Genomic DNA, 10,448 nt, shown 5'->3' with positions numbered 1-10,448 from the left:
AGGATCCTACAGAGCAATTCAACTTTTCACTAGTCTAGTTCAAGGAGAAGTCTCGCTGGAGTTGAATTGTTGCAGGTAGAGAACAGTGGAAACGGGAGAGGAGAGAGATAACTACCCTAAGCAGCTGGGCGAATAGATCAACACTGATTCTTCTTGAATCATCCCAATAATCCAGGAATAAATGTTTTTCAAAAAAACTTTAAGTGAATGTTTAAAAAAAAAGAAAGAAACGAAAAAAACGTCCTACCCGAGTAACAAACCAGAAGCTTTGGCCAAAGGTTTAAAGGGGACGCGTCACAGTAACGGTTTTATGAGTTTGGTAAAAGGTAAAGGCATCACACTTACAGCTCCTTAAGCCCCGCCTCCACAGGCAGAGGCCACACAAGCTCAACATCGCGGCTAACCGCTAGCATCTCATCTCACTAATCTTATATTGTGGAACACGGCGAACTTAAATCCAACCTCAATGAACCGACAAGTCACTTCAAGTCAACTATCATTTGGTGTTTGTGTATAAACCGCCGCAAGGGATCACATCAATATTCTTATTTACGATTATAATCACTACGATGGGTGTCATTGCGATGACGCTTAACCAGGCAGGGGTTCGGTGTGTTGCCGCGGTTACCGGGTACTGCTGGTAGTTGTACAGGTTGTTGTAGTAGGCAGGGTAGCGGCTGGGCTGGTAGAAGTTGTAGTAGGCGTCCACCGTCAGGTCAGAGGTCCCTTCGGCCTGGGGCTTGACGGGGGGGCTGGAGGAAGAGGAAGGGCTGCCCCCTGCACAGGAAACAGGAAACAGGAAACGATGAACCATTGATTACCAAAGTAAAAGCAGCTGTCTGCTTCAGTCTGCTGTACGATTTGGAGGTATGTTTTTTGGTTTTATGAATGGTTGATGCACACACTGTCACTTCTATAATTTATAATAATTAACACTTATCTGTTCATCTATAACTGAAATACATTTCGAATGAGAAAAAAAAAATATGCACGCCATATGTTTCATATTTCTTCACTGAAAACTAAATAAAGGATAACGGTATCTGTTTACAACTGCATCTTATTAGCAACAGCACCATCTGTAGGTGATGTTTGCGATGGCAACCAGAACACTGGTTAAGTACCAGGACACAGAACCCTGTCGTAACCCACCAACACACGGCCTTCTGGCCTGAGAGCGCATCAGTCAGCTCCCTCGGGAACAAACACTGAGCGATCGCTTCGTTTGCGGTTCTTTCCCTATCAACAAGGACACATTTCTCCTCACATTCAATTTTCTGTCGCACACATCAGAGATACAGAGCGGTTATTAAAAGGCGGTGATAAGGAAGTCTCCCCGGTCCATGCCCTGCCTCTATCATCACGGAGGCAGTGTGTGCTTGACTCCTCTCTCTCGCTCTCTCTCTCTCCCCCCACTATCCTGTCACCCATCCAGGTACTGCGCACAAGTTCATGCAGGAATGGGTACATAAACGTACTCACACATACACATGCACACACACAAAATCACACACACACACACAATCACACATACACACAGAAATGCCCACGCACCACAGACATGCAGTGGGGCCAATTGGGTTCAGCGGTGGTCAGCCTTGATGTCTCTGGCTCATGAGGTAGATATGAAGACAGGAGGGAACAGACTGTCTATGTGTCAGGAGACAGTATAGAGGGAGGTTAGTCTACCTCCCTCTATTCACCTCCACAACGCTCTCTCTCTCCCTCTCTATCATTCTCTGTACTTTTCCCTCTCTATCTATCTCAAACTCTCAGTTTCTGCTTATCTCACTCTTCATCCCACTCCGTCTCTCTCTCTCTCTCTCTCCTCTCCCCCCCACCCTCAATGGATCCACACAGTGGTTGTAACTCAAGTGTCTAGCTTGGGACAGGCCAGCGTAGACAGACCCTCAGTTCTGTTCCCTCTCTAACGCACTCCAGACAGCATTCTCCTGTATTCGTTGTCTACACAGCAAACACAGTATATAGACAAAATACTGATAGAGTATTGTATCGTTTTGTATTCTCCTCATTACATTTTTTCTAAAAGACCAGCAAAGTACACCGAGTCCTGAACTATCTGGGCCAACCAAAATGTTGGTAGATAACCTAAGGCTACGTTTACACGATGACGGTCTGAACAGAAGACGCAAAAGTGGCTTTGCGTCTTCACTTTTCCGGCATTTTCGGGAGGAAATCTGCGTGCATACGGTGACGCAAAAGTGTGTGGATTTCGATTGGGTATGCATGTCAGGCGGCTAGGTGGTGCTGTGATACACCATCACACAACACCGCCATGTCTGAGCGCATGCGTAGGATCTTCCGTCTTCCCTAATCTTTGCCGCGAAAAACAAAACAGAATTACAGATCCTTCTCTGTTCAGTAATACTATCTGTACATATTCTGTACATTTCGTGGAAAGACTCCTGTACTTTTATTAGAGCTGCCAGAGCAGCTTGAAGGTCCGACGCATGGAAATAATCCAACATGTTTGTTTTTTTCCCTGTACTGGCGCTGTATGTGACGTAAACGCGTACACGACGTGAGCCGAGTTTTGCGTCTTGGCAGTGTAGACGGAAACACTACGGCGGAGTGTATTCAAGTTTTCCACTCAATTTTTGCCTTTTTAAGCCCCAAAAACGCCGTCACCGTCTAAACGAAAGGCACTTCCGATAAAATATTGGGTCGTTTTTACCCGCAAGCGTCCTCGTGTAAACGGGGCCTAAAAGTCTGGCAAACTCCAGTCTTGCAACTGTATTTACACATCCTTTCAATTATATTTATAATGTAATAATAAAATATTTATTAATGTATTCCAAATGTATGATTTAATCCAGCAATTTGTGATCATGTCACTAGGAGTGGTGCATATTTGGAACAATTACCCTCTATACTAAATCCTATGAACTTAATAAATCAATTAATTAATGAAGAAACAAATAAAGGCTGATAGGATTATTGGCGTGAGCTGAGAGAGGGTGACATCCTCACCATTGATGGGGGTTGATGCAGAGAAGCTGGAGGACGTGGTAGGGGAGCAGCCCTCCACTGAATACAAGCAGTTGCCACCCGCTTCATTCTTCACCACCATGTCTGAGCTGGACAGCGTTATGGGACTACATATCCCAAGCTCCTCTTCCTGGGCCTGCTGACGACGTAGGGCCACCTGCCACAAGGGAGACAGCGTCGAGATAGCATCTGTTGTAGTACTTTTTGACACATCCATGGTAAATGAAATTTAAACATTAGCGATTGGTTATGGCAGATCCAGAGTGGCACTGGGAAGATCCAATAGTTTTAAACTTCAACAGACACCCGCCTTCAAGTGAGTTGACGTTAGTCAATTGAGTGGGTCCAGGCTCTCTGTGCAAATTAAATGAAACACGAGAGTCTGGAAGGACCCTGCTAGAGATGGGACTCACATAATCTCAGATTCTTTCGGCTGGAGGAAAAAGGCCCAACCCCAGGTCTAGACTATCCTGCCCCGGTCCAGTCTGGCCATGTGGTCTATGCAGCAATATGTTCAACTGCACATTCATATGAAATATATGATGTATCGATGACAATACCAGTTTCCACTTTTATTATAATCTAGTTTTACTTCATTGTAAAGCACGAAGATACATTGTAACGGGTGCTAGCCCCAACCACCTGTAGATTATTTTATTGTTAAAAGCATGTTTACAAACTGCGGACATGGCTTCAAACAACTGTAACAATGATCTGATGAGTAAACATTTAAATATTAACATCATGACCTTGTTTTTAATCAAGCTAGCATTGACTGATGCAATGCAGCACGTCTCTGGAAATTACTTCGACACGTGCAACTTCAGCCAAATTATAGAAGCATCTAGTACAGGCCTATTACTACTAGTGTATAAAACCCCAATATATTAGAAAACGGTCATATCTGGCAACATACATAACTGCAATTTAATACAGGATATACCATTGGTTTCAATAAAAGGTGGAGGGAGGCTAATTTCAAAAAGACATGTTACCTGAGCCGCCATTACTCTCTGCCTCTCTGCAATAAGTTTGCACTTCGGACATTGGCAATCTCTCCAGTTGCAAAAACGCTTATGTCCCTTCAGGGGAGACATGTATCCGTGGTTCCTGCATCGGGAACACTTGGGCATCCTCGGGGTTTTCTTGGTACTGGATGGGGCTGGGGACATGGGTCCCGGGCCGGCAAGGTGCTGCTGCTTGACGTCCTCCTGAATGCTCATCCTTTTCTTGAAACTTTGGTTTCTTGATAAACCAAAACAAGAGAAGCACAAAAACGGAGAGTGGTCCTCACTGTGTATGAGTTGATCTGTGCAGGGTTGTGATATTAACTGAGGGTTGTTTACTAATGCAGGGTGATGCCTAACGGGGAAGAGGGCAACGCTTCTTTAGTAGCGAGTTAACACAGGGGCTTAATTCCATGGGAGGGCCTAAACTGGACGCGTGGGAGGCCCGTTGTGTGGGTGTCGTGATATTAAGTGGGGTGTGTACAGTATGCATGCACATCCCCTACGATGAGGTGGATTACAGACGAAGAAAATGAAATTCACTCATTTTGACACGAAGTTGATAAAAAACTTTTATATTCAGATACTATTTGATGAATCCAGGCGATTAATATCCAACAGAAGGTGAAAAAACAAAGAAACCAATGACTATTCCTTAAAACGCTCAAATATAACACTAAATTAACGTTATGCTTCCCTGGTTTTTAACGATAAGCAGCCTGCAGACGTGCAAGAAGCAGCTGCCCAGGCTGACATATTTGATCAGTCTGACATGGTTACACGATCACACACAATAACCTACTGCAAACTGGCTATGAATGTGACCCACTACCACGGCATACTAAAAATAGCCATCATTAAAGGCCTTACAAGCACACTTCAATGACGAGGGTAATGAAAAATTACCAATTAAAATGCTATAATTTAAACTCAGCCCTAAATCAACCACCCGGGACAAATAACTGCCACGAATGTCCCCCTGTTAACTAACAGCACTGAAACTCCATAAAACGGCTAACCTCCCTTGCAATAGCATGCATTTGCATGTTTTATTTAAGATTTGATTGAATCCTGCAATTAATTCAATATTTCATACCAAATATATTTAATATGCATTTGTAATATTACCACGATTGAAGAACTATTGACACATTAAAGGGACACGTGTAAAAAATACTCCCATCTAGTGGTACAATTGTATATTGCATTCAAACTAATGTGCCAAGAAGCTATGTCATGACATCCAATACTACCTCATCGAGTCATTCGAGTGATGATGAGGTTCGTTATTTCAAACTGCATTGAATCATTAGTGTAAGCTAATGATGTATGAGTAATTATTCCTTGAGCAAGATAGTTAATTATTTCAGTCATCATTCACGCTGGCTGGGAGTGAAAACGCGTTTGCATTTCCTGTACCACGTAATGCTTTTTGTCCCTCTCGGCAGTTCATAGACCGGAAGAACATGGAAGCCTCCATGAAGCTTACCCGTCCTATGTTACTACATATTAATTATTCTTCGCTCAGGAGGATAAGTGAGATTTTTGGCAGAGATAATTTTACACCAATGAGGACTTATTTATGAATGAATACGTTGATTTGAGGTAATAAATGACTTAAAATATTACACAGTGTCCCTTTAAGGAAGCTTATGAATTCAGGGACATAAGCTCTTCCATTATCATTGTGCATCTGGAATCCTTTCACACTTTTTGCTTTGTAGTATCAGTTCTTAGCAGAAGATGGAAATCAGTCATTTAACACTAACAAATTGAACAGCTTACACTATACATTAGACGATATAAGGAAAGAAGGCTGGACAAAAAAATAAAGACACAAAAAAGAAAATTAGAATCTCTAATGAACAAAGTATATACACAATGGAATAATACATATATCTGCATTAAAACTATATACCTTGATAAATATATAACTTCATGTCATGTTACATCATAAAAAATACTGTGATATTATTTTAAATAGATACAAAGGATTTTGTATACAAGTATAATTTCTCCCGATAGTTACATCTAATAAAGGGACTCCGCGCTCCATGTCTGTGTACGAAAGCTTGGTGCACTCAGGGGCCGACAGGATACATAAGGGGGTGTTGAGGGGAGAGCGCTGCACACACACGGGACCGGCACCATGCACGGGCGAGCACGCGGAGTGGTGGTCGGATATACTGAATGCCGTTTCGTCGTGTCAAAGCTTGGCTCACATTTACGATGACTGCGAAGGTGATGCCGATTTACGACGTGTGCTCCTTCACGTTATCGCCGTCTCGCACTAAATATTGTCTTGAGTATTGGTCTGCACTATTGTCTGTCTAATAAGTTTGTTACATTCGTTTTTTACATAAAAAATAAAGGACACTTTGGAGATGTCGGAGGCATATATGAGTATACGCAACGATCTAAACGATTTAGAGTAAATAAAAGACAAAAGCTTGGAAGAGGCGGGACCTCTAATCAAATATGCTTCTTCTCGTGGGACTGGGCGACGTCTTTCTGCACCCTAATAACACACACGCACACAAAACACTGTGAACAAAAGTTAAAATAACAATGAAAAGGAACTAATAGGATCAGAGCGTGTTTGGGGAACCCACCGGGGACTGAGCTTTGGAGAAGTTGACGTGTGCATACAGCAGCACGGCGATGTCCTTGTGTCCGGCCTCCAGCGCTATGGAGAGGGCGTTACTCTCGTCCTGAAGGGGGGGGGACAGGAAGCCACAGAAAGCAGGGTTGGTTAAATTGAGTACTTCAGAAGGTCCGGCGCTTATGGTATGACATTTGGAGATGTTTTGGTTTTGAAGAACCCCCCCCCCCCCCCCCCCCCCCCGCACAGCAGTAGGCCTGTTCACACCCATACTTCAAATGTATTTGAACTATGGGGTCATCTAGCAGTCTCTCTTATCGAAAATTGTTTGTTTCTTAAGCAGCAGGTAAAACTTGCTTTACAAAGCCACTCACTGCGCAGTTCAGGGATTGGCAAGAAACTATGAAAATGTGTATTCCTACTAAAGTCATCTTTCGGGACCGAAACTAGTCACGATAGCGACGTTACGGTACGGTCAACACAACAATCCTTAAAAGTGCTACAGCCAGGTCCTTTACAACTCAAGACGGCCGTCGTGTGAATGAGGTCAATAGCCCCTTTCCTCCTCCACCCAGTAGCCTTACGCTGTCGCTGAGGGTGGCGTGTGCTGAGAGAGGGTGACATCCTCACCTTTGATGGGGGTTGATGCAGAGAAGCTGGAGGACGTGGTAGGGGAGCAGCCCTCCACTGAATACAGGCAGTTGCCACCCGCTTCATTCTTCCCCACCATGTCTGAGCTGGACAGCGTTATGGGACTACATATCCCAAGCTCCTCTTCCTGGGCCTGCTGACGACGTATGGCCACCTGCCACAGAGGAGACAGCATCGAGATAGCATCACACATCAATGGTAAATGAAAGTCAAACATTAGCGATTGGTTATGGCAGATCCAGAGTGGCACTGGGCAGATCCAATAGTTTTAAACTTCAACCGACACCCGCCTTCAAGTGAGTTGACAGTCTCTGTGCAAATTAAATGAAACACGAGTCTGGAAGGGCTGGGTACGACAGAGTATTAAGGCCACACATGAAGAAAATATATTTTTTTGCCGTGACGAGATTAAAGTCGAAACGTCGACTTTAAAGTCAACATGTCGAAATTAAACTCGAAATGTCGAGAAAACAGTTGAAATGTCATGTCGACTTTATTCTCGACGTGTCGAGACAAAACTCAAAACGTCGAGAATAAAGTTGAAATATTATGTTGACTTTAATCTCGATTTGTCGACTTTAAAGTCGACATTAAACTCGAAATGGCGAGAATAGTTGAAATTAGTTGGGAGAGATAGCAACCGCTCCACGGGCCTGCACTGAATCCAATGGCTTGATAATTTGATAATTTGGTCAAATTGTATTTCAGAATTGGGTTTAACAATACAGAGATACTCGCTGCTTTAGCGCCGAACCACAGTGTGGTGATTAGTGTAAGGACGCTGAGAAGGTTGTGTGGAAAACTTTGTCTGTTCAGGAGGAGGAATGATACAAACCTGGAAGAAGTGGCCCCGTTCTAGCAAACTGAACTGGCTGGAAATGGGCAGATGCAAGGATACAGATGGTTGCGACTCCGTGAAATACATAAAGGTTATGTTGTGTCGCAAAATACAGAAAGACAATTGATCAAGTTGCTTGATCCTGAGGGTATGAACAGGCCTGCCTTAACCTGCAATTGGGCCTTGGGGCTGGGAGGTTTCGTAGGCCCCCTGAGAGGGGATCTTACGATGAAGATGCGTAATTTTTTTTCCGACGGTGGGGGTGGGGGGGTGTTGTTCGACGAGAAATCCTGACGGGGGGGGTGAGACGACTGTGGCTGTGGTGTCAAGCCCCAAACAAAAAATCACATTGTCTTGGGCCTTCGCCGATCGGGGGGCCTATCATGGGCCAGTATAAGAAAAAAAAAAAAGCCTTGGGTGTGTAGAGCAAAGGCATGCCCTGCGTCTGAGGCGAAGGCAATATTACAGCGAAGGTCCAAATGCACTCTGGCATATGGATGGGTACGATGAACTAAAGCCATACGCAGTGCCGCTGCTAGCTATTTTGGGGCCCTAAGCATAACTCCTTTATGGGCCCCCCCCCCCCGAAAAAAAGAATTGGTTTCTGCCAGTTTAACATTTTATTAAAACGCAAAAGTTAAATCTACTTTGTAAACACAGTTCACAGAACAGCCAAAACATACATACAGTACACACAAGTATTGGAATGTCAAAAATCTTTTAAATTAAATAGTTATCCATAAATACAAACTTAAAACCAGAAGTATACAAGTAAGAAAAATTCTTCTATGAAGCAAAGATTTACAAGCAGAAACTATTTACACAAATATTTACACACTTCACTTTGTAAACAGAGACAGCCTATTTTTTTATTTATTTTTTGGGGCCCCCCTCAGGACTTGAGGCCCTACGCGCAGCACGTAGTGCGCGTTATGGGAGCGGCATTGCAATCAGTGGTTGCATTGAAGGTTTTAGTCGCTATATTGTTTGGATGGAGGCCTACACCACAAACAATGACCCGAGGGTTATTGCCGAGCCGACTACTTCGTGTCATCCACTGCACGCTTGGGAGGATGCCCGGAGCGTCTGCGTGCTGACAGAGGAACGGAAAATGGACACGTCGAGATTATGATGTTTCAACTTTATTCTCGACATTTCGAGTTTAATGTCGACATGTTGACTTTAAAGTTAACGTGTCGATTTTAATCTCGTCACGGGGGAAAAAAAAATAAATCTTCACGTGCGGTGGAGGAAAAAGGCCCAACCCCAGGTCTAGACTATGCTGCCACGGTCCGAGTCTGGCCATGTTGTCTATGCAGCAGTATGTTCAACTGCACATGCATATTGTATTAATGAAATACATGATTTATCGATGACAATACCAGTTTCCACTCTTATTATAATCTAGTTTTACTTCATTGTAAAGCATGAAGCTACATTGTAACGGGTGCTAGCCCCAACCACCTGTAGCTGATTTTATTGTTAAAAACATGTTTACAAACTACGGGCATGACTTGAAACAACTGTAACTGATCTGATGAGTAAACAATTAAATATTAACATCATGACCTTGTTTTTAATCAAGCTAGCATTGACTGATGCAATGCAGGACCTCTCTGGATTTACTTTGAGACGTGCAACTTCAGCCAAATCATAGAAGCATCTAGTACAGGCCTATTACTAGTATATAAAACTCCAATATACATACATAACTTCAATTTAATACAGGATATGCCATTGGTTTCAATAAAAGGGTTTAAATTGTGGAGGGAGGCTAATTTCAAAAATACATGTTACCTGGGCCGCCATTACTCTCTGCAATAAGTTTGCACTTCGGACATTGGCAATCTCTCCATATGCAAAAACGCTTCTGTCCCTTCAATGGAGACATGTGTCCTTGGTTCCTGCATCGGGAACACTTGGGAATCCTCGGGGTTTTCTTGGTACTGGACGGGGCTGGGGACATGGGTCCCGGGCCGGCAAGGTGCTGCTGCTTGACGTCCTCCTGAATGCTCATCCTTTCCTTGAAACTTTGGTTTCTTGATAAACCAAAACAAGAGAAGAACAAAGGGAGAGTGGTCCTCACTGTGTATGAGTTGATCTGTGCAGGGTTGTGATATTAACTGAGGGTGGTTTACTAATGCAGGGTGATGCCGTGGGAGAGGGCAACACTTCTTTAGTAGCGAGTTAACACAGGGGCTTAATTCCATGGGAGGGCCTAAACTGGACGCGTGGGAGGCCCATTGTGTGGGTGTCGTGATATTAAGTGGGATGTGTACAGTATGCATGCACATCCCCTACGATGAGGTGGATTACAGACGAAGAGAATGAAATTCACGCA

At 43.7% G+C, this 10,448-nt stretch overlaps 2 protein-coding genes across 2 annotated transcripts; both read right to left on the bottom strand.

The window, feature by feature from the left end:
- Positions 1 to 341: 341 nt before the first annotated feature.
- On the bottom strand, positions 342 to 4,425 carry LOC130384257 (doublesex- and mab-3-related transcription factor 1-like). Its single transcript, XM_056592365.1, has 4 exons — positions 4,005 to 4,425; positions 2,992 to 3,166; positions 629 to 777; positions 342 to 362 (listed from the first exon to the last, which is right to left on the bottom strand). Exons 1-4 carry the CDS (start codon positions 4,230 to 4,232, stop codon positions 342 to 344), a joined length of 573 nt encoding a protein of 190 aa, XP_056448340.1. The 5' UTR covers positions 4,233 to 4,425.
- Positions 4,426 to 6,506: 2,081 nt separating this feature from the next.
- On the bottom strand, positions 6,507 to 10,181 carry LOC130384669 (doublesex- and mab-3-related transcription factor 1-like). The gene is given in 5 exon segments (XM_056592974.1): positions 6,507 to 6,534; positions 6,629 to 6,727; positions 7,249 to 7,423; positions 9,905 to 9,926; positions 9,928 to 10,181. Coding segments are annotated over 4 exon segments (405 nt in total). The 5' UTR covers positions 10,125 to 10,181; the 3' UTR covers positions 6,507 to 6,534; positions 6,629 to 6,716.
- Between the last annotated feature and the right edge of the window lie 267 nt (positions 10,182 to 10,448).

Source organism: Gadus chalcogrammus, chromosome 6 (genome assembly GCF_026213295.1).
Source record: "Gadus chalcogrammus isolate NIFS_2021 chromosome 6, NIFS_Gcha_1.0, whole genome shotgun sequence".
In the NCBI taxonomy this organism is placed as follows: Eukaryota; Metazoa; Chordata; class Actinopteri; order Gadiformes; family Gadidae; genus Gadus; species Gadus chalcogrammus.
This window is presented reverse-complemented; position numbering and strand designations above follow the sequence as displayed.